The sequence below is a fragment of the Magallana gigas genome, chromosome 7, assembly GCF_963853765.1.
Source record: "Magallana gigas chromosome 7, xbMagGiga1.1, whole genome shotgun sequence".
NCBI classification, from domain to species: domain Eukaryota; kingdom Metazoa; phylum Mollusca; class Bivalvia; order Ostreida; family Ostreidae; genus Magallana; species Magallana gigas.
The window spans coordinates 42,660,922-42,685,352 of NC_088859.1; the positions used below are offsets into that span (position 1 = coordinate 42,660,922).

Genomic DNA, 24,431 nt, shown 5'->3' on the forward strand with positions numbered 1-24,431 from the left:
TATTGACTTCTAAGAAGAAAACAAGCTCAAAGTATAACTTGCTATGACATTTGTAGGCTTCTGTCAACAGCAACTATTTCGATTGGAAGCTACCAGTATATCCTTTGATCTTTCTGGTTGCTGTGTTTCATATGAAATCTGCTCTATGAGAATTTTTTTTAATCAAGAGAAGAAATCCTGATTTTGTCTCTAGGTCTCCATGTAATAAAAGAGCAACAGTATGGTTGCCCATGCAATCTTTCTCCTCATTATTTTTTTGCGTTTGATTGAGTGACGAACAGACATGGCAGATATAGCAATTTAAGCACAAAAGGAAACAAGGTTTCAATAAGACCGTATGAAATATTGATGTACTCTTTCTAGGATATACCGTAATGATTAGAAAATGGCGTGCATAAACCATTCAATGTACCATTCCCGCTGATGAGTTTTTTATCCAATGGAATTCTGGAGGATAAAGCTGTCCTTTGCACCACTAGCTTCAAGAGTTATGCCATTCTGAGCGAGCTTCAATTAATTGTTGAATCTTTTCTCCCTTTGCTTCCAATACAATAGACTGGACTGATTCATCTACGACTACAGTACATAGAATTGCTATACACAATACACATTCTACATATAATGAGAACTGATGACAAGAGGCACACAGTTAATGACTGTTTTGTATGGGTATTAATTGATAAAGTAAGTTGTCTATGTGAAGGCTGTCACTGTCATATATAGAAGTCCTGATGTAATATTGATTGGATAAAAACATGAAATAGAGATTCACTCATGCAAACCATATACAAACCACTATGGGTTTTTTTTTTACAATGATTTTTAAAAAAACCCCAGAAGATTTAAAAAAGAACTATGGTCAACTTAAGTTAATATTGCTTTAAAATACTGATACATGTATTAAATAGAGCGATTTTATAATTAACGTAATAATTTGTAGCAGTTTCAAATACTGTAGACATTCTATAAAGCACTTAACTATTGGTATAATGTGAAAGAGCATTATATGTACTATCTTAGAGTTTATCATCCCCCCCCCCCCTTCCCTCATTTTCCAAAAAATGTCCTGTGAGAATTAAATTGTAACAATCCAAGATATGTGATATAGATACCTTAAAGAGATAAGCATTAGAAATGCAACTCGTGAAAATGCAAATAAATCTGTATCATTTCCCTCAAATTTGGCAGGTTGAACACCATAATTTATACTCATATTAAAACTCCACTATTTTCCCATGTGAAGTTAGGTCTAATTCACAAGATTTTCTCATTAGCAGTGCACGATGCACCTCCAGCTCTGCACATTAAAGATATGAAGCTGTTGTGTCAGAAGTTGTGCAACTGCACTACATCAATGCCACTGCTTTCAAAAATGATACATATCATCTATCTTTCCTTGTTAGTCAAAACTATTCCTTATAATTTTCACCATTCTTGCTGAGGTGAATGTTCAAGAAAATGACAGGCACATCCTCCTCAAATTAACAGGATCAAGATCAAAAGAGGATGATAATGGAGGGAAGGATTCCTTCTTTGTCCTAAATCAGGCCTTATAGTTATCTCTTGTTATCGTTAAACATCAACATTCATTAAGTCAATCACAGCTGTGAGGATTTTTCACAACAATGGAAGGTTAGAAGACTGAACCCTTGGTATTGTTGATGGTGTATATTTTATCAAACACCGCAGTGTGGGGCCAAAATAAAAGCTCTGCCCATAAAATACTATCATTCTATTAAAACAGGAATTTTTAGTAAGTAGAAAATGTCTCATTAAATTAATTTACATGAGTTCAGAAAAAAAATGATATGAATTTATGGTCAGATGTAGACCATCCCTGTTAATGTAAAATGCCAGCTAGCACTAAGAAATAATTTTAAAGGTGTTTTTTTTCTTCATCAAAAATTGACTTAATTTCCAGACAAGCATGGAATAAGATAAGGTATGTGGTTGAAAAATTTGTTGCTTGAACTGGACATAAATGTTTTATGTCATGTCAAAGTAAACTCTATCTCCATGGAGGAAGGCAAAAGTAAAGAATAACTGTTATTCTTCAGCTTCCCGCTCATTTTTTTTAACCCCTCCCCTTTTTTTAGTGCTTCTTAAATGGTGTGCATCAAAAATGCAATTGTTGACATGTCTAAATCTGTTTTTAATTTCATGCCAGAAAAGAAATCAGTCTGCCAAATGATATACAGGATAAATATTTTTTTATATTATCTTTCTTTAATTGAGATAGGTCATTATTTTGAATTTTGTAAAAATATGAAAATTGCTCTTTATATCTATATATTCATTGACAAGTGAATTACTTGGTTCTGCTTTGCTGAGTCTGATATTATCATGACAGGTAGAGTTTAGGTAATTACGCAAATCCCCCATAAAAATTTTAGAATTTCTTTTTTACTTTCTGTAAAATGATATTGTGCAAAATAGAGCATTTTCACAGTGAAATATCACTGAGCCGATTGACAGAGCTCCTTTTAATAAGATAAAGTGTCAAGGCTTTAGATTACCTCAGATTATTTCTTTTTAATGAAAAGATACCTCAGAAAACCAGACTGTTATTTATCAAACTCAGCTGTGCTGCTAGATTCTCTGGATCCCACTCTGAGGTTTTAAACTGACCCAAAACTGAGATGTCATTATTGAACAAATTCTTGTTTTTCATAATTAGGGCTGAAAACACAACAAAAAATGTTTGGACCTTTTATCAGCTCCTGTGATCAAAATCCTAATTTGATTGATGATGAATGTCTAGTGGTCTGATAAGGGTTGCAATAAATATCTCAAAAAGATAAAAAATAATTTGAAAACTTGGCTGAAAAAATGATGTGCTTCTTTCAGTAATTTTGCCAGTTCACACAGTATAATATGTTGAATGCTTCAGGTTATGAATGAATTCATTTTTTTGTTAAGTATATAAAAACACACCCTTAAATTTCATTATTTTTAAGTTATTTGTTAAAAAGTTCATTCTGGTCAGAACTAGGAGGGACATTAATTACATGGTTTACGGTAATGGATCCCCTATTTCTCAGGTGTAAAGACCTCATACATCCCAGAGAGGCAAGATCCTTTAGGTAAATGATATGGTATGGTAAAGTCAGGAGATTATCTAGCAAGACTGCTTGGCTTCTGGAAGTTCCCTGGAACGCATCAATAAATTTTAACCTTAAACCCATAAATTGTCCTATATAACAGCTCAGTTTTGTTTGAACCTTTAACTACACCATGTGTAGCAGTGCTAAGATAGATTAATTGTAATAGGATATCTGAAATGGGCAGCTCTTGCTTTAGTAGTGCAATACTTCTGGAAGCAATTTCATCTTATTGTAGAAATATGTATTTTAATGTGTTTTTCCAATGTCAACTGTTGGTATTGCTATTGTACAAATAAAACTATTGTGAGTAATTTTCCAGACAGACATCACAATCTCATTTGTGCAGCTCCTTTGACTGTGAAGTCAGGGTGTTGAATATCCCCTGTATCCCTTCCCATACCCACAGGGGGGACACTGGGCAGAGAAAAATAAATTCTGCCAAGAGGAAAGGCAGGGCCCCATTCACATAAACTAATCCCCTTGGCCACTTCCTCTGAATGGAAACATAATTGTATACAAATGATATAATTTAGCACCAATTTCCCTGACATGAGAGCAAGTCCACAATAGATTGGAAATGGTTAACAAGAATGGTTAGTTGATGACTACATCTGTTCTGTGGTATTTGGGTTTATAGCTATGAATATTTCAAGGTAATTATTTGTTGGTTACTCATGATGGTAGCTAAAAAATAAACATGAGTCCACTACAGAGCGAATTTCTTTGGTAGTCTTTGATAGCTAGCATGATGTTTGAAATACATGTATATAATAACATTTATATAGTCAATATTTTTTAAACCAAATAGTTTATGAATATACTATTGAAAACTTTTGTTGACTTACTGGTTTGTGTTAATTATTAATGAATTTTTTCTTCTCTTTACAGAGAGCAGTCGGACCATGAAGGTAAGAGTGTTACAAAGACTTGAATTTCCGAGTCACAATATTTGCGAAAATGGGGAAAATGTGTAGCTTTTATAATTTGCGTCAGTCATTTTTTGTGATTTAAAAATTTTCTTATAGAAAATAATATAGAATATAATTTCTGCATATTCAATAATTTGCGATTTAAAAGTCATCGCGAAAAAAGCAAAAATTAGATCACCGCAAAAATTACCAGATATACGGTATATGTACCGTATCTATGAAAAACATCTTGAACACAAAAAATTAGTCTGTCAAATTGGTAGCTCATCAGTAGATGGTACAATGATACAAGAGATTGGTCATAAACTTGTACATTTAATGACCTATGTATGCAAATTGAATACCCATAAAAAAAAATGGAATTGATGAAAGGTGAACAATGCCCAGTAAAAAAATCTATAACCCAGATGTGTTGTTAAAAGTCCAGGGTTTAATTATAATCTCATCAGAAATGAGTTGGACTATGAATAAAAAAGAGATCCCAAACATAATCATAATGATGATCGGAACACTTTTTATTGGATAATTCGCGATATTTTTCTAATAACAAAGGCACAAATTCGGATAGCATCTTCCCAAAAATAATGCATGGATGAGTTATTGAGTCCCAGCAGATTTGGACACGTTGTGTAACGGGGGCCACAAATCGGCTATAAAGCACCACCCAGGCGATGTCTCTTGGACCAGAAAGGGATATCCAGCGTGTCATGTTGCAGATGGATTTTAGCAATGATAATGATTTGTGGTCATAAATCCTGTTAAAATATTGTCTCTGGAAGTACAGTAGTGGAAAAGGATGCATTTCCTGTCAAGTGATGCTTTGTTTGAAAAATTGCAATTGCATTATAGTAATTGGTTCATTACAGATCGAGTCATAGGATTGATTCAGATGTTATCTTGAGCAGCACCGCTAAAATAACATCTAAATATTTTTTTCGCATAATAAGGAAAGGGTGAAAAATAAATTGCAAATATGAATTTCATTTCATTTTTTTAAATATTTTGTTTGAGGTTACCATGCAGTTCCAGCAAATAAGTTACTTTTTCTTTATTTTGATGCCATCTTTGAGTGTATGGGAAGAGAAATACCAGACCGTCAGCATACTTCAACTTTTTTTCATTATGCCCAATTCTTTTCAAAATTACATACTATGTCATTCTGTTTCTTCTCAAACCTCTCTCTAATTTTCTCTGCATCAAGTTCATTTGAATTTGTTTCCCCCCCCCCCTTTCAAAAAATCTCCTTATTAAAAACTAAAGGAATCAATACTCAATTGCTTCAGACTTGCTGGATGTGTGAATAGATAGCTTGTCTTACTATGAGATTAGATGAAATTCATATTGAATTACATCTAAATTAATCCCTTGTTAATTATCCCTAACACAAAAACTGGCTAGCAGACATAAAATATTCATGCCCTTCATGTTGTCTGGTTAGGAAAGAAACAATCTCAGAATATCTATTGAATCTAAAACAAAACTAAGATTTCTTCAATCGGTAATCATTCTATGAGCATACCTCATCTCCAGAAATTGGTGAATAAAACGAACACTTTTATATTCGTTGCATCAATTTTTATTAATGAATAGAAAATTAATTTTTTTTATTATTTCATCTTCCCTTTTCAGTGAATTTGGACAGAGATATTTTTATTGGTTAATTAAAGTTTATTTAACTTAACATTGGTAAACCCATTCACTTGGTTTTCTGGTGTATTCTTCATTTCATGAGTTGCACTAAAGAAAATATAGAAATCTTAAACTAAAGCTCTGATTTTACCAAGATAATTCAAACAATTACTTCATCTAAACATTCAATTCACAGTTAATGTAATATTAGATTTTGCAAGCAATTGAATAAATATTTGATGGACCAACATTTCCAGCACATTTGATCATGTAAAACTAACAGTGGGGGATCTTGTTTCGAGGGTAACTCTGGTTGACGATGATTACCTTTTGAGAATGCACAAACTAAACTTATGCAAAGTCACAGAATATCATAGTATTGTTTGTCCATGTCCACAAAGACAAAGTGTTGACAATTCAAACACAGGGTTGGCACATGCACCACTTGTCATCTAACTTGGTGTTTTCAATTTGCCAGAATTTGATTCTTTATGCAGGTGTTCATTCTTTCTTGAGTTTTAGCAGAGAAATTTTTGGATGGTTTCAAGTTTTTCATATAGAGAATATTTCAGGCCTCCCTTCCTATTGCACCAGTTAGGTGTTGAAAAGAAAATATACCAGGGTACATTTACAGTTTACAATGCCAAAGGGCGAAGTACAGTGGTGATGACATTGATTTTTATAATGCATCCATTACCCTTTTTATGGACCAAGTCTCTCTTTTTTACTTTTAAAAGAACCATCTATTATATGACCTTTTATTAAGCACAAGGAGCATAGAATAATCTAATCCAGTTCAAAGTAAATTATTTTTCTTGTGGAATAAAAAATTGTTCCCAAACAGCATTGACATTACATGTCATTAAACATATATTTGTAAGCAAGTTAAAGGGTTTTAAGTTTGCAGTTTTAGAATGAAGTAATTAGAAGTCACCGGACAGATAGGATCAGGGTTTTAATGTTGCCCAAAAAAATGGTACAAACTGGGAGAGGAAATAATGGAATTATTTTAGTTGTCTGGCAGCCTCTGAGTGAAATGTGTGATAAGTGGCTGAAAATTGTAGTTCTCAGGTGTTGAGACAATTAGTTTTGACATGTTTAACTATAGGAAAAATTCCCAGGTGACCTTACAGCTTACCACAGCCACTGGGGTTTAGAAATAATAGCAAAAAAAGGTTCGCCTCTGTGACAAACAGGGTTGTTGCAATTGCTGTATTAAAACTATTTTGTCGCCCAATAGGTCAGGGTTTTGTCTTGAGAAGTAGAGATAAAAAAAACCAGCTCATGATTAAGGCGTTCAAGACTGAATTTCATGACTAACTCTGAAATCAATAAAGTTATAGAATATTGGTTTTTTGTCTTGGAGAGAAATAATGAAGATGAAAGTAAAGAATGAACCAAAGATGGTTGATGATTTTAGGCTTTAGAATTCCATGATTTTAAAAATCTTCTGCAGTTTTATCTAGTGTATATTTTTTTAGTAATTTCACAAATTTCAACAATTTGAGGTTCTTGGAAGCTACCAGTTTGGAAACAAATCTACCCATTGTTCTGCAGACTCTGTAATATAGTGCCAACATGGTTTATCTTTACTTGTGCAGATCAGTACTTCCTCTGGAAGTACCAAACTTGAACCCTGCTTCTTTTTTTCAGCAGAATGATAAATTTGTAGTTCAAACAACCAATTGTTCATCTGCATCCTATCTACTCTCTCCTTTTAACAACCATTCTCTTGACCTGTCAAAAGATTGTTTGTTGTAGTGTAAATAATGTGTGGAAAATTCTAACCCTGAGTCAAGAAAGCTTTTAAATAAAGTGCCAGAGCATAATAAAATCCAAATTGAGTGTTTATTAACTTTCCTTGCACTGAAAATAAACAGATCATCATTGATTGTACATTTGGCAGCCCTAAAATTTATAGGCCATCTTACATGAAAGATTGCAAAAAAGAAATAACCTGTTAAATATTAGGTCACATGATGGATGAAATAATCAAGGAAAAGGAAGATGTATATGTGTGCATTAAACCTGCATAAACTCAGAGTAATTTTTGAACAAAGAAATTGAGCATGTCTTGCTAACAAGTAATACTTGAAGAATCATTATATAATCCATGAAATATATTTTTTCTTCTTCTCATATAATGATTAATGGTTCTTATGGGGATTTTGGCAAGTCTTGCAGCAAAGATACAGGTACATTCCCTGAATGATTTATATAAGAATTGAAGAATCATAACACTGAAGTAGCCTCAGTGTGGGCTTGTTCCGTTTTTTTGTCCTATTTGAAATGCACCAGATGGGTATCCTAATGCCTCTTGATAAATCTTTAACTAGCATGAGACTTGATGAGTGTCAAACCTAATTTATATTTCAATATAGAATAAGAATCTGATGTTGTGTAACTCATTTCGGAAACCCACCCAAAGTCAACTGTGATAAACCTGGCCTGATTTAATGTGGTATTATTGTTTGGGACCCAATCTGCCTGTCACTGCAGTCACATTTATTTGGATTTGGACATGAGTTATGTCCAAAGAGTTGCCAGGAACTGTAGTTATTTTATGCCATAAATAAATTCCCACTGCTGAGTGTGATTACATTTTACTTCAATATGGCCCGGTCCACAAAATACAGTATCATTGGAAATGTTAGGTCGTCTTTTTGGTATAAAATTTAGTTTTACTGATGTTATTGCTATTTTTACATCAGTTTAGTACTCTTGAGACTCACCAAGTGGTGTTTCATAATTCTGCACCCATGCTGGGCAAAATTCCTTGTCATGGAGTAATACATATAATACATAAAGAAAAAAAAGTAGATTCTTTTATGCATAATGTATATTTTGTTGACAGGATGTGTATCAGTATGCCTTTTTTCTTCTGCTGCGTAGTCTGTGTATTCATTGCTCATTAAGTAATTGTGGATTCAGCTGCCAGACACAATCAGGGTCATTCTTGATGCTTAAGATACGAATGGGGAAAATCAATTGTCTTAAGCTAGCTTGAAATAGCATAAAGCTGGACTCTTAATCTGAGCATAGTGCAAAACATGTCACTTAAAATAATTGACCTTCTGGAGAACTGCGCAATATATGGATTGTTACACCAAAAAATTCAGCACATTTTGCATATTTCCTTACATAAGTCCATTTTTGCTCACCTACAAAGGAGAAGTCAGTTGTATATTAATGTTCATTCTTTCTAAGATTTCCCCAAAAAAATTGTAAATAGCCTAAAAACATTTTGCTTTGGCTTTAACTGAATTTCACATGAAATTTAGGGATTCCAAAAGTAAATAAAAATCAACAGGATAGTTAACGAGTCCTGAGGTGAGCTCTGTTGGCCTGATGCTCATTGTTTGTTGTTCTTTGACCTTTCTATCACGATTGTGAAGCTTCTGAAGTTTGATTCCAATGCATGTATAACCTTTCCCACGGAATCCTTAGTGGACATTGTGTATAATTTTAAGACCTTTTTTATGATGATTCTTAATGAGTGAGGACCTTGCTCATGTAATAAGCAGGGAAGGATAACAATTATCTCCATTTCAAAGCTAAAATATAGATATATACAAATGAAATACAGATATTTAATCGCTTTTTTTACTACTTGATCCGCACGTATTTGACCTGTACAGATACCCTTTGAAGAATTTGGCTTGTTTTTGTTAGATTTGAGAATTCTGAAAAAGATAATACTCAAAATTTAAATAATTGTGAGTGTTTTTAGAAATGAATATCAAAGGAAATCCGGTGTAGTTGCCATTAAACATTACTCTGAACAGAAAATATCATTCTGTTATTTGAAGCAATATAAAGTTACATTCTATGATGTTTTGGCGTAGCTTCTAAAACTGCTAAATTTGTATTTCGATTAAAAAATTAACGAAATCATCATTAGGTTTCTTTAGTTTTACTTGTTTATATAATTTTGCATGTTGAAATAATAATTTTTTTGTTTTAGGAAAAGCCAAGTTGAATTTGGACTTTGCTATGAAAAATATCACCAAGTACAAAAGCGAAAATATCCGTATTCGTTGTGAAATTTCTGGAAATCCACTACCACGTTACAAATGGTACAAAGACGATGTTCCAATCCGAGAAAATGAAGATAGAATCAACAGCAAACTTACTCCCTGGGGAGCAAGGTGAGTTGTCCCCCTTGATATTTGCTTGGCAGAAGTTTTCAAGAATTACTAGGGTAATTTGCCGACGGAACAAAGTACTAATACAATATTGAAAATATGCAGTTAATGGAAAATTCATCTGCATAATAAAAATGCAATCCAACTATCAAGAAGTGAAGAATGCATTTAAACAGAAAAAAGTGAAGAATGTTTGTTATCTTAAATTTGGCTCTACATTGGTAAAAAAAAAAATTAAAAAAAATAAGCATTTTCAAACTCAAGTTCAATTACAAGAATTACAAGAAAAAAAACATTTTGTTCTTTATTACAACTGTTCTCACATCTTGAGAATTTTCATTGAGAGATTTAGTGGGCCAGTACATCTGCATGTTGCATCAGACGGGTTTCATAGTCCTGTGTTTTTCTGCAAAACAGATGTGTGTGACCATAAAATACATCTTAACAGCGCTACTTTATAGACATCAGATATCAGAGCTAGAAAATTATTCCTAAATAAAAACCTCGGAGAAGAAAGTGATATAATACACATAGATATACAGAGAGAATCACCATTTTAAGAAAGCTTTACTTTTTGCAGGTTGAAAATACAGAATGCTGATGTGTTTGACAGTGGCTGGTACATGTGTAAGGCTTCAAACAACGCAGGCGAAGTCAACACCACCGGTTATCTACTGATCAAGAATGGTACAAATTCCACATTTCTCTAGTGCTTACCGTATTTTTCCGACGATTAGTCAGTATTTTTTTCCTCTGAAGCAGAACACCCGACTTATCGTCTTGTTCGACTTGTCGTAGGCTCGATGTCAGAAATTTTTTAAAAATAGCATTTAAAATCTTGGTTTTAATCATCTTGAGTTGGCTGTGTGATTGAAAATTACGTTGTTCAATTCACTGTTTATCTTTAATTATTATATCATTTTCACTCATCTGTCAACACTAAATACATAATAATAACAACAGTTATTAAAAAATGTTACATTGTCTTTAATCAATTAAAAGTTTTACCGTTCCGTTTTTATAAACACATCGTCACATGGTTCTATGTATCACTAGTAGGAAGATAACATTGCGCAGTAAAATTGAAACCAAGTTTGAATGGAAGAAAATATTGCAGTAGGTCTGGGGGATGTTTTTTAATTTAAAAAAACTTAAAATTTAATTATTTTATTTGTAAAGAGTTGTTAGTGGAAAGTATAAATCAGAAATATTTAATGGTCAAATTCAGTCTTAAAATACGTAATCGGCAATTATCAATACTACTGTTTATACAATAGGCTGACACCGGTTGTGTTAATAATCTTGCCCTAAGGCTGAGATCTTTACGGCAATTTCACTCCCTGTGTATATAAAGAGTACCGTTATAAGAGTGATTATAGTTCATTGATTAATTATTGTCCAATTCTTTGATTATTGTTAGATAATTTTTTTAGGAAACGTATGTATGTCGTATATCGTCATTATCAAGTCGTACAAATGATCGATCTATTTCTAACAGTGTCTATGTAAAACAATAGCGTGTAACTGCATTACTGGATACAAAGTAAACAAGTTTCATCAAATCATAGTAATTGCTAAGCTTTCTGCACTTGAGACCCCCCTTTGAAGTCCGACAAGACACAGGTGCATGCCTATGACACCGGAAATTGTTAAACAAACATTGACCACGCGCCGAATCAACATGTGGCTGGTTACGTAATGACGAATACACTGGCGATAGTCAGAGTGGATACTTATTTTAATGCTTGGGAATAAAATATTTCTGACAAAGTAAGTTTAGTTTTGCATAACACGCGATATCGGGAATTGTTTAAAATGCAAGCGACTTTGTAGAAGTTGCCGGTATTTGAAAATTTGATGCATACTTATAAAGCGTAATTGTTTAAATGTTAATCATTAATAATAATTGGTAGCAATATCGGTGACATCATGGCATCATACACTAATAATGTTACTGCAGTTTTATAGGCCATTTTGAAGTGATAAGATCGACGTATGGTCTGAGATCGACGTATCGTAGGATTTTGTTAAAATTTTGGCTAAAAATGGGCAATTCGACGAGTCGTCCGCATCGACGAGTCGTCGGGAAAATACGGTATATTGTGTGACAATTATGTAATTCAGACAGTTCCTCATTTCCTTTTGTCTCTTCCTACTATTCCTTCTTTCTCTCAAAGAGGGTACTTTGGATTCCATTTCAAAATTGTAAATCTTTGTAACGTACTATCATATGAGATCTTAATAATTTGAAGATTTCTGAATATCTACAATATTTAAGAGCCAATTTTGCATCATTTTGATAATATTTTCAACAGAGTATCCCCCCAAAACCAAACATGACAGCGGCAAAAATCATCATCAACCAGACATCCATGACGACACCGACACGTATGTATACATTTGAAACTGGTTCTCTGCTACAAATTCCTTTAATAAATTCCAGTATCAGTAGTTCAAAATGCATTTTTGCTTCTTTTTTTTCAAACTGATTACAATTTGTTGAACTTATAATTTTGGGTTCTAGATTTTTTATGAAATGCTACATGCAACAGATATATCATACAAAATCAAACTGAATAGATGAAGGAAATTTGGGCAGAGAACCAGACTCGTTTACAGGGTCCATCTGTGATTCTGTTGATAGAAGATACGAAATTAGGAGGGGGAGTAAAAGATACAAATTTATCATGAATGGGTGGAATATAAAAATGAATCTCCTTTGGCATGTGATGATAATGAAATGCTATTTCAGACACTGCATCATTCTTCTAGGAGGCAGAATTTAAGATTTAAAAATTGACCAGTATCAATCATATTTCTTATCTCGTCTGTACACTCATCATTATCAAAATATCCATACGGATGATACATGAAGTTATTGGTGTTTTGATAAGCGTGGATAGAAAACGTAAATTTTGCCAGATATTGCAAGGCAGACAGTAATGAGATGGTTTTTATGTATTCTGATGTTCATCTTTTTCACACTTTCTGATATATGCTATTTGAGGTTTATGATCTTGCTGTGTACCAGAGAATAGGTTTCCTTTGCCAGATAGTGAGTCAAAGATACTGATAGCATCTATTTGCTTGAAGTGTGACAAAAAAACGTAGCCAAACACACACTCCATCCTTCTTTCATGCTCAGAATTTAGAGAGAAGAAATACATGAATGGATTAGGGCTCAGATCAAGTTTATATACCCTAACATTTTATCTTTGTAAAACAATATATTATCACCAGATAAAAATAAGTATAAAATGAAATTCATTTTTTTCAAAAGCTTTTCTGGGAAATACAATCCAGATGTATACCAGACGTAAGTATGGCTGTATTTTGCTTGGAGGTTGTACTGATACTTCCTATTGTGCTTCATCTATAAGCTTTAGACCAATTAAATCTGCATTTTGGTGATTCGTTTGATAGATATTAAGAAATCCATACTCTTAGCTGTGGTGAAAGGGAGATAACTTTCCATTTAAATAAGTTTTTTATTTTAGAACTATATATCATGCATTTGCCTTTTTATTGTAAACTACAGTGATGTTTGTTGTTTTAAGTACATGTATATTATATATCTATAGCATTTCTTGCTTGCTTCATTTATAATCTGAAAATATATAGATTTTTTTTCATTGAACAAGTCTTTGAAATTCATTCTCTCTCATATAACAACTTGCAACATTCTCAGTGCATTATAAAGCAAAATAGAAATAATAAAAAAAAATTGAAACGTTTTTTTTCAATTTTTAAACTTAAATGATGCAGGCTATAGTTTATCCAGCTTTTATGTAGCTTGCAAGTTGTTTGGTGATGAGAACAAAATATTTGTTTTGTGTGTGGGTGTCTGTTGTGGTTTCCTTTCATTTTCCTCTCTGACTATATACCGTACATATATAATACATTGTACTCAGTTATGTATCCTTCACTAACAAAACTGGTGCTTATTTTCTAATCTCTCTGCAATTTTCGTTTAATTATCATATAAATTTTGGTATAATTCAGTAGAACTAAAGGGGATCCAGGGTAATTTCTTAGCTTTTAGTTGCCAGTTTGAATCCCACTATGTTTAACTCATAGTGATTTAGTGATGGTCTGGGACCAATTTCTTATTTACAATTCACTCCCTGGATCAGTACACTAATTTGACCAAAACTAAGAAGGAAATGTCATTCTCATTTCAAAAATCAACAAAAAACTTTTTCTGTTTTATTTTGCACAGAATATGTAACAAATTTTAATTTCAAACTTTGCACTAGGACTTATCTTTCTTTTTCTCTTCTGTGTGTCCTTTGTGCAGTTGAATAAAAAGGCAAATGTGACCTTAAATAATGGCTTTCTAACTCTCTAAATACTTATACATGGTAATCATTGTTTATAGTTTGCTTTTTTAGTAAAGATAAAGCAATATATATATATATATGTAGTATTTCCATCTTTTTTTAAATTTATTCCCATATATCAGCCAGATTTTTGACAATTAAATTTTCTGAAAGGTTGTCATAGTAATATATTAAATTGACTTCGATTTGTATTTCAAGTTTATCAAATACAAGGGAAAAACCCGTATAAGCCAAATAGGGTATCAGAACATATGTGGTAAAAAGGGGGTAGTACATGTCCTTTATCAATAAGTTGGTAAAAAAAATTTCCTCATTCCAATAGTGTTACAGCAAAGATTTTATGATAGAATTAATTGTTTCAGCAGCGATGTACTCTTGTTCATTTGATTTAGATTAAAAATCTGAAAGTAATTTATTGACAGATATGTGGCAGAGGACAAAAAATCACAGGAAAGAGGGGATGGGTTTTGTCAGAAATTTCGAGGAAACACCTGTGCCAAGTTCTTTGGGAATCAGAGCATCTACGTAACATCTGAATACTCCCAAGGGGTCAAAGAAAACAATTTTATCAGTAAGGAAACATGGCATAGATTGTGTATCTAATGCAATTTTAAATCAATTATTGACAAGATGAATCTGTCATTGTCAATAGCGATAGTGTCATGATAAAAACTCGGAACTTTTTGGCAGTTTGAAAAAAAGGGATAACCAAGGTAGATTTCTAGATATGTATATTTGAATTATTTCACAAATTACTAGTATGTATTTACATTTACCAAGTATTTTCTTTATTTTTTAAGAAAACTGATTTTGATTCATAGCTAAATAGAAACTGACAGGGATGAAATTAATCAACATGATCCGTTCCAACCATGGTTACATCCTCTGGTTTGGTATATACTGATATACTATGTGCAAATTTTGTAGGTGGTTTTACCATCATTGCCTCCTCCAGTGAGATGTCGACCACATGTCACCAGTACGCCATACCTTTCCTGTGCTATTTCACCTTTCCCCTGTGTGACATGTCTTCAGACGAGCCACGCCCCCGACAAGTGTGTCGTGATGAGTGCGAGGAGCTGGAAAATCACATCTGTGAAAAGGAGTACAAACTAGGCATGAATCACCCTGATATTGGTACAGACTTTCTATTAATTGAAATGAATACACAGCGATCTGATTATCTGCTGTTCATCTCAATGGGGGAAAATCTGTCCTCAGTTCTTCTTACCTGTTTTACATCCATCAGTATTTTAGTTGCATTTTACATTTTAAAAGCTAAATGATTATCAATTGTGATGAATCATAAGCCTAATTGTAATCATAGTGATATTGTTTTTGGCTGAAGTCTGTTCATTGCTTAATCTCTTCATGGTTCATTTATTCAGGTAAAAGGTTCCTACCTGTGTGTAAAGACCTGCCACCTGTTGGGACTGTAGAGGGAAATAACTGTGTGAAAGTAGGGGTACCCACCCTTACTAAATCAGGTGGGTACTGATGATGGTGATGAGGTCGAGCGACGTCAGGTGGCTATAGGCTGAGAGCTGACCATTACCCTTCCTCTGTACTGTCTTGTGCGCATGAGGTTTTTTGTCTCCTGTAATTTGCATTTGATATGATACACATGTACAAAGCTTTATCAAGATACCAAATATCAGAAATATTTGTTGCTGTTGCAATGCACATGCAAGAACACAAAGTTCAGAAAAATCAGTCTATGTTAGTGGCACCTCATACCTTTCTCCTCTGTGTGTGATTTAGCCATGCATCCATAGAGATTTGAAAATGTGTTTTTGTCTAATGTCTTATGAAATCTCTCTGTCTTAATCTACTGTAATGAGATCACCTGTAGACTGTGTACTGTGTTGCTCTCTAACTGTCAATGCTTATAAACTTGTTGTCAATTAACAGTGTGGTACGGACAAAACAAAGGATCCAAGAGCGGAGGTTATGATATCCCAGGTGAGTTGGTTTTACCTGGTTCAAGACATTATCTATTTTTCAAACTTTATGATATACTTTGCTGAAGAAATGAAAACCACCCTCCCTTTAAAAAGATAACAAAAGAGGATAAGTAAGATTTTTCTGCTTGGCATGTACATGGCATGTTCTTTATTGGTATATTATGTAAATATACTGACTTCATACTGAAGTGTTTTAAGAGTTTTGTGGTTGTTGTTTTTTTTAAGAAAAGCTTAAATCAATATTTTACATATGAAAAATAATCAGTGTTTTTCATTCAAAAAGAGAAAAATGTGTAAAAAAAAAAGAAAAAAAAAAGGTAACTACATGTACATGTATTTTCTTAATAAGAAAACTGTTTTTACAGTACTTACAAAGATAACTTGTTTTTTTATAGATTAATTTGTATGTAATATATATGTGTATGTTGTAGAACTTAATTGTTACACTGGGAGGGGAGAGAATTATCGAGGAACACACCATCGAACAGTAACAGGCAAAAACTGTGTAAACTGGCAGAACAACCACAAATTCAAAGACCACCATTCTCTTGGTCAGTCAAACTGTGTATCACTTCTTATACATCACTTTGTTCTTATTATCATTACCAGTATAATTATGGACATAGATCATTATTTGTCATAAAAAGTTTCATTGTCCATACATGTAATAAGGACCCCCCTTAGAACATGTAGAAAAAGTGCACATGTATGGAATTTTTTTTTTTCAATATTTCTATGGTGTCACAATAATGACTTTTGTAGCATTCATGCTTGACATTTGCTGAGAATTTCCACATCATGTTAAGAACTTGTTAGAATTTAATATTTAATGTTATTTTTTCCAAATATTGAGGAGTGTGCTTGTTGAAATGTTAAGTGAAGAAAAATATCAGTATTTCATATTGAATACTAACAGCAGACTTGATAAAGTAAATTGTAATTACAGGTAACCACAACCTGTGTAGAAATCCCAATGGTGACCCAGGGGGTCCTTGGTGCTACACGGACTACCATTACAGACAGAATGAAAGCTGTAACATCCCTCAGTGCAGTAAGTATCCCAGGAACACTGGTAAAGATCAAATGACCAATCTAACTCATCATTATTTTACCAATAAATACATTTTATAAACACAGGAATTCTTTCTGTAATGTACGGTTGCGCAAAATGGACTATCTGCTCTACTTTAAATATACAAGCATCGTTGAAAGTTTCTATAAATTCATTACTCCGAAAACAGAAACAAACAATACTGTTCAATTCACAAAATCTCTGGTAATTCACAAACTAACTATAGACTATAATTGGAATACTATCCAAATACATTCAAACTAATGTGCAAGTCTATCCAACTTAGACCTAATAAAGTTTTCAAAGAATATTTCCAAACTGGTTTAAATAACCAAAAATAATATAATTCCAACTGTTACAAATTAAACCAGTAATATTATAAACACTCAATCTTTTGAGTGTTAATAATATTACTGGTTCCATATATTATACAATTAACCCAATAAATAACGCACACCTGCGACTGTGGTGTACTCTTAAAAAACCAGCTCTTCAACTCTCGTTTTACTATTAAACACATCATTAAATACACCAAAATGATGCAAAATATGCCGACCAATCAGAAACATTGTGCAGCTTAACATCAGCCAACCACTGGCGATACAGGATGCCCTTATTCTCATGGGTATGTTAAAGTTTCACATGAAATATAAACAACAATTTAAAATCAAAGTAATGAAGAACTGACGGGAGTTGATTTTGTCGATGTTTATTTATTTTAAAACCAATGATATGTTATTTTGCATGACAAGTACATGTAGTTTCTAATTTGTATTTGAATTACACACTTTTTTATAATATGAATTTTTGGACTTTTTCGACAAAGATGTTGAGAACCCCCCCATATGAATCATGTTAAATAATATTTAAAGATAAAATTAATTCAATCAAACTATGTATCAGTAATAGAAATATTTCTCGAAAATTGTATGGATCCAAGCAATATTGAACTGTAGTCTTGTTCAACTAAATGCTCGGCTGACACTGTAAATCTCTGACAAGCAAGAGAGACTCTCTGCTTGTCAGAGATTTACGGAGACAGCTGAGCGTCGAGTTGAACGAGACTATATTGAACTCTGGTGTAGGAATACATACGACTACAAAAAATATCTAAATTGTTCGTACCATTTAAATCTAACTATTTTCAAGGTATTTATAAATAAGTTTATTTGAAAAGCAATGCTTTCGCATACATTACATCGAATTATCAATTATTTTCAAGAACTAAGTCTTGTCAGCAGCGATGATTTGTGCTGAGGTCCAAACACTGTTTCACTTTTGGTTTGTCTGAGTAACTGCACAGGAGAGTTGATTAAAATCAACTCCCAAAAATACAAATTATTTGATAAACATCATAACTTTAATGATCAACAAAGATTAATAACTTTTAATTGAATTCGCCGCTAAATACTCTTACAACTTCTTACATAAAAGTGCATCATGGGAAACCGCATTTCCAGAATAACAAAGGAAAATAGGCGAGAAATGCCAGCTAACAATATACCAAATAATAGATAAACTTACGTGAACACTTAAGTACTTGTACTACTGTAAATTATCTGTAATACTCTGTTTAACATTATGACAACATCGAAGTCCTAAATTTATAGCAAGTAACATGTATGCAGCGAAACACTTCGTCTGACACAAAATTGGGGGAAAGTGTCAAAACACAAAAAAAAATTTACACAACATATGTAAGAAATAGTTAAATGTATTTGTCACACTTTCCTTTTTTACCATCTATATTGCACTTATCTTGTTTTAATTGCCTAACCAATTTTTGAATTTCAGTCAGTGGAGCTGAGCCCGTGAACAAATTGATGTACATTCTGGTACCTGGAATAATTGTTCCTCTGGCCTTGATAATCCTTATTGCTGTGGTGTGTTTGTGTCAGAAAAAGAATGATAAGGGAGCAAATAGTAAAGGTACAAATTCCTCCCAGAATTCCACTGTAGAAACTGTTCCCCTCACTGGAAAAGCTTCGGGCTGCAGGATCAGAGAATTCATGTTGTCTTCGGTACGGTTCCTACAAGAGCTTGGAGAAGGAGCATTTGGAAAAGTGTATAAAGGGGAAGTGATCGGGTTATATGGAGATAACACTGTGTCAAAAGTGGCCATTAAAACATTGAAGGAAAATGCTTCACCTAAAATCAAAAATGATTTCAGGAGGGAGGTGGATTTAATGACAGAACTGAGGCATCCGAACATTGTATGTCTTTTGGGTGTCTCCATGAAACAGGAACCAATGTGCATGTTGTTTGAATTCATGCCATATGGGGACTTGCATGAGTATCTGCTTACTCACTCACCAAATTCTGATATGTCAAGTGTGGATGATGAAAGCGGCAAGAAGATCATTCTTGAATACCCAGAAATGTTATTCGTGGCCATCCAGGTTGCAGCAGGAATGGAATACCTTGCAAGTCATCATTTCGTTCACAGAGATCTCGCTGCCAGAAATATATTGGTTGGAGATAATTTGTCAGTTAAGATTTCAGACTTTGGTTTGTCTAGAGACATATACTCCTCAGACTATTATCGCGTGCAAAGTAAATCCCTATTACCTGTCAGATGGATGCCCTTAGAGGCTATCCTTTACGGAAAATTCACCACAGAAAGTGATGTGTGGTCATATGGAGTGGTTCTTTGGGAAATTTTCAGTTATGGACTCCAGCCTTATTATGGCTACACTAATCAAGAGGTGATAGATGTAGTGAGATCTCGCCAAATCCTACCAAATCCTGAGGACTGTCCCCCACGCATGTATGGTCTGATGGTGGAATGCTGGCATGAAAACCCAACAAGGAGGCCAACTTTTAGAGAAATTCATGCACGTTTGAGGGCATGGAAGACTGAAGTTCTGATGCAGAATCCACATTGGAGTATTAGTCAGAGTCAATCTGCTCACAGTGGAAGTACCCACCAGAGCTCCCAGAGTGGGCCAAGCCATCACAGTAGTACTGGTCCTAGTAATACTACCGCACTAACTGGCCTGACAGGCAGTAGTGGTGGGTCAGAAACCCCAGCCCAACTACCCCAGGTCCAAATGATTGATCCCCGATACACAGACTTACCAAGAGTGCATTACACCCCAGCACAGGCTGGCCTCCTTCCTCCCTCCATGATGCAGTCCCCACCCCCACCCAATTACTCCATGGTGCATGCACAAATGGGTAACCACCAGAAAGTTCAGCAACAGCCACTCTACCCTGTGGTGTGTCAGAATGGTCCGCAAAAAATCTCCCCTGCTGAATCTGTGGCTTCCAGTAACAAGTCATCGGGGAGTTCTGCTTCCCATGACTCCTCCGCTAACTACAAAATGGGTGGTCCTGCCACCATCCCCCACACACAGATCCAGGGGGAAGTGAACAATGTCCCTAACGGGGTGTCGGTACCCAACGGACCGTCGGACTGCCAAAGATTCATGATGACACAAAATGTGTACATTCCCGACCAGAGGGCGGCGGATTATCACGAATGAGCAGGAAGTGTGATGTCATCATTTTGTACATTTATACTCACTGAATCAAAATGTAATCTATAGGCATGGTTAGCAGTGAACAGTTTACAGTTCAACAAGTCTGCAGTTCAAAACTGGCGTGTGAACGTTGATATTTGTTCTGTGTAGACCGACGTGTACTATGAATTTTATCTTCCTTTTTTTTATTGCAAGATATTTATTTAGAGGCCTAGTATTATTTTTCTCATACTGCATTACAAATTGTATTACAGTGTACAGTGACATGTACATTAGTGTAATAAGGTGTTGTATTACGATGTTCAATGACATGGATGTCATTGTGATATAGTGTTATTGTTGTGTTACTTCAGTATTGTTTTTCAAAAAGCAGTTTGTATTTGTATATATTTGAATTTCTTTGAAGATATACCAAAGCAAATAATTTTCTAGTCACTGCCTTGAGAAATTAAGGCCCACTGCATAATTTTGATGATGAGGAAATTCTAATTGTTAAGCTGTAATATTTTTCCTACAATTAATTTGTGTATAGTATATATTATGTATTAGCTTTCAGCAATAAGTGAAATTTGATGAAGGGTCCAACGAAAGAGGTTGGACTTATTACAGCCGCAGTGTTAACCGTCTGGCTTTGTACTCTTATTTTTGTATCATCTATACTACTATTTTTATAGCTTTACACAAACTATTTATAAGCATTCTCACTGTCTGGTACAGATCATGATTTACTTTGATTTTAACTTTAAAAATCATGTTGTTTAAATAATGTATTCAGGGTTATTTTCACCCTTTTTTTTGCCCTTCAATACTTTCAAAGGATTTCGTCCTGTCTTGAGTTCACCCAGACACTGAGACAGATATTAGTACCCTCTCTAATTAACAAATTACCGGTATTTAAAAATGTTTTGAATTTGTCCACTTACAATGAGGGCGAAAATTAAACGCTTCAAATAGTTCCCTGTATACAGTAACAGCATTTATTTGTAAAATGGTCATTTTATTGCAGAAACATATCCTTAATTTCTATGATAGTTTTTTTTTCATTTAATTGTGGATCAATGAGAAGAAACTGTTACATGTAGTGCCATTGCAGTACAATGTAGTACAAATACTATCATTATGAATTTAATTCTGAGTTCAACATTCTTGCAAGTATTTTTGTATTTTAAAAAATCCTCGTCTGTTAGACCCAGCATCCAAATTTTTAGCATCTGTAGTTAAATCTTGTCTGTTGCAAAATTTGTTCTCTTTTGTTTTAGGAGAATATATTTATAATGCAAGGCACAGTGAAAACCAATGAAGATAAGTCTGATTGTGTGACAGGGAAAAGTGTATGTGTGTGTGAGTGTGTGTATGTGTGGGTGTGTGTGGGTTAAGAGACAGAACATGACAATATAAAGGGTATTTTTCCACATTGGTGCTTAAGTCAATGTTGTATGTGACATAGCTACAATTCTCATCCATTCAACAATAGAAATTAGCAAAAGCTTTGTAGATTGAGGGAATAATTTAGTTCTGATTGGTTAATTTGAAAATTGGAAGACCAGTGTCCGTCCATGGCAGAAACTTTGATTCATTCACAAACGATTCAAATATATATGGGAAGTTTTATCTTCATAGAGATTGATTGGTCTGGATACTGAGTTTAAGAACTGTGTATTCCTTGAAGCATGATTCTAATGAAATCCTCAAGAGCTTTGCTCAACAGAATCCAAACCACTTGCATTGTATCATTTTCACTTGCTTTTCCTCAAATTTGATTTCAAATTCACCTGAGACTTCTAGAAAGTTTATCCAGATACATTGTTTGTACAAGGACACCTGCTAACTGCCAAAGACTGTATCATTTATGTATCATCCAATTATTCAGCACCGATTATGTCAAATGTGCCATGTTATATTTTTTCTCTGTTTAAAAAAGAATCTGTTTTTGTATGTGACCAATGAAAATAAAAGATGTAAATCATTTTGAAGTTATCATAAGACAATCAAAGGCATTTTACCAAATCTGCTAAAATTCTCACGTATGAGAGGAAAGCTGTATGTTTGGAGAAAAAACTGCAACATTCAAAATTGTTTATTTCTGTTTTCTGACTTATTTCAATGGTGCATTTTGATTGCTTCTGTAAGCTTCTTGTAGAATATTAAATATGTACGCCAATAGATGCTACAAACTCATCAGTCTATACACACCATCTGAGGGCCAGCTATTTACGGTGCTACATGTTAACTGTGAGGCTTGTCCAAGTTCTTTGTGTTTTGTAAATTGGCCCAGATTGCCTATGTGCTGGCATAATGAATGGTATTGTATGTGAGATTTTTTTTCATTTTCACAGCCAAATAAAATGTTTGATAATCTCATTGTTCTTTGTTTAATCCCAGTCTGAAGACTTTATTTTAGACATATATCATGGAGTGAAATTTGAGTAACTGTTATTTATTCATAAATATGCCTTTCCCTTTGTACAAGACAATAATTCACTTCAGTTATAATTGCTTAATTATTTTATTAACTCTTACCCTCACCTTTGATTTAATTGACTCACTCATATTGAAGTTTTACTCTATGACATATGTCACTCGTGCTTAAGTGCTAATTTCTATTGTTTTCAATTCTTATTTATATTGTGTTATACACTATTGTCGGGAGAGAGGAATTAGGTTTCGGATTGTATATTTTGCATATTCCGGCCAAGACCTATCACCGGGGAAATTAAGGTGTTTCTATATATCCGGCGACAATAAAACTAAAATGCTTTAGATGGTAAAAAGCACTTTATTTGAACTTTAGGTCGGTATAGGTGATTTCTGGGAATCCAAAAACTACACCCGAACAATCCGAAACCTAATTCCTCTCTCCCGACAATAGTGTATAACACAATATAAATAAGAATTGAAAACAATAGAAATTAGCACTTAAGCACGAGTGACATGTGTCATAGAGTAAAACTTCAATATGAGTGAGTCAATTAAATCAAAGGTGAGGGTAAGAGTTAATAAAATAATTAAGCAATTATAACTGAAGTGAATTATTGTCTTGTACAAAGGGAAAGGCATATTTATGAATAAATAACAGTTACTCAAATTTCACTCCATGATAATTATTGTGACCGCGTAGATTTTACGGTGCTAGGGTATTCTTCTGAAACTGCATCCGTCGTGTGCATACGGACAGGGTGAGGGAATGTTGGCGTCAAGGTTATAAGCAGTATAAGGTTGAGGCGCGCTGTGGGCCGTAAGCTAAAACGAAAGGTAGGTTTGCCGTATTCCCGAAGGTCCACCCGTATACAGCTCCAGAGAAATAATCAGGCAATTGACGCAGGATTCCACATTTATTGGACGAAACTCAACGATGACAACATTAAAACAATTTAACAGACAGACATGTTACAAACAAGTGAGATATGGCCAGAAGTGGCCACCGGACTCAAGACTCTGGGTGAGTCGGACGTGGCCGAGGCTGGCCGCCGTATTCCAGACTGCTGATTGACAATTGTACATAATTATTTATAAGAATCTGAACAATGATTATAAATTGATAGGTGATGACATAAGTAAGCTGAGTGAAAGGTTCACAGATATAAAATAATTAAAAAAACTCAGTGAGTCTTTGATGTCCAAGACAAGAAAAACTGATAATTGCACAATGTTGTTTTAAGAGATAAGCAAATCTTGAGACATGCCACTCTGTCTCTTTGAAATCACATATAGAGTCTGAAAAGTGTCAATCACAAAATAAACTTGAAACTTTGTAAGAAATAAATTG

The 24,431-nt window shown here is 33.9% G+C and overlaps 1 protein-coding gene across 9 annotated transcripts in view; it reads left to right on the top strand.

Annotated features, from left to right (window-relative positions):
- LOC105332878 (inactive tyrosine-protein kinase transmembrane receptor ROR1) overlaps positions 1-23,026 on the top strand; it is an 81,431-nt gene extending 58,405 nt beyond the window's left edge. For 6 of the 9 annotated variants that reach the window (XM_034459013.2, XM_034459015.2, XM_034459016.2 and 3 more), the window contains 12 exons: positions 3,993-4,012; positions 9,627-9,810; positions 10,388-10,494; positions 12,123-12,195; positions 13,088-13,123; positions 14,570-14,718; positions 15,075-15,284; positions 15,536-15,634; positions 16,059-16,109; positions 16,543-16,662; positions 17,058-17,162; positions 18,978-23,026. In XM_034459013.2, coding sequence (XP_034314904.2) covers positions 3,993-4,012; positions 9,627-9,810; positions 10,388-10,494; positions 12,123-12,195; positions 13,088-13,123; positions 14,570-14,718; positions 15,075-15,284; positions 15,536-15,634; positions 16,059-16,109; positions 16,543-16,662; positions 17,058-17,162; positions 18,978-20,668 — 2,845 coding nt within the window. In that variant the 3' untranslated portion in view covers positions 20,669-23,026. The remainder of the gene's footprint in view (positions 1-3,992; positions 4,013-9,626; positions 9,811-10,387; positions 10,495-12,122; positions 12,196-13,087; positions 13,124-14,569; positions 14,719-15,074; positions 15,285-15,535; positions 15,635-16,058; positions 16,110-16,542; positions 16,663-17,057; positions 17,163-18,977) is intronic. The other 3 variants (XM_066065506.1, XM_066065507.1, XM_066065510.1) reach the window with 3 other exon arrangements.
- Positions 23,027-24,431: the final 1,405 nt, after the last annotated feature.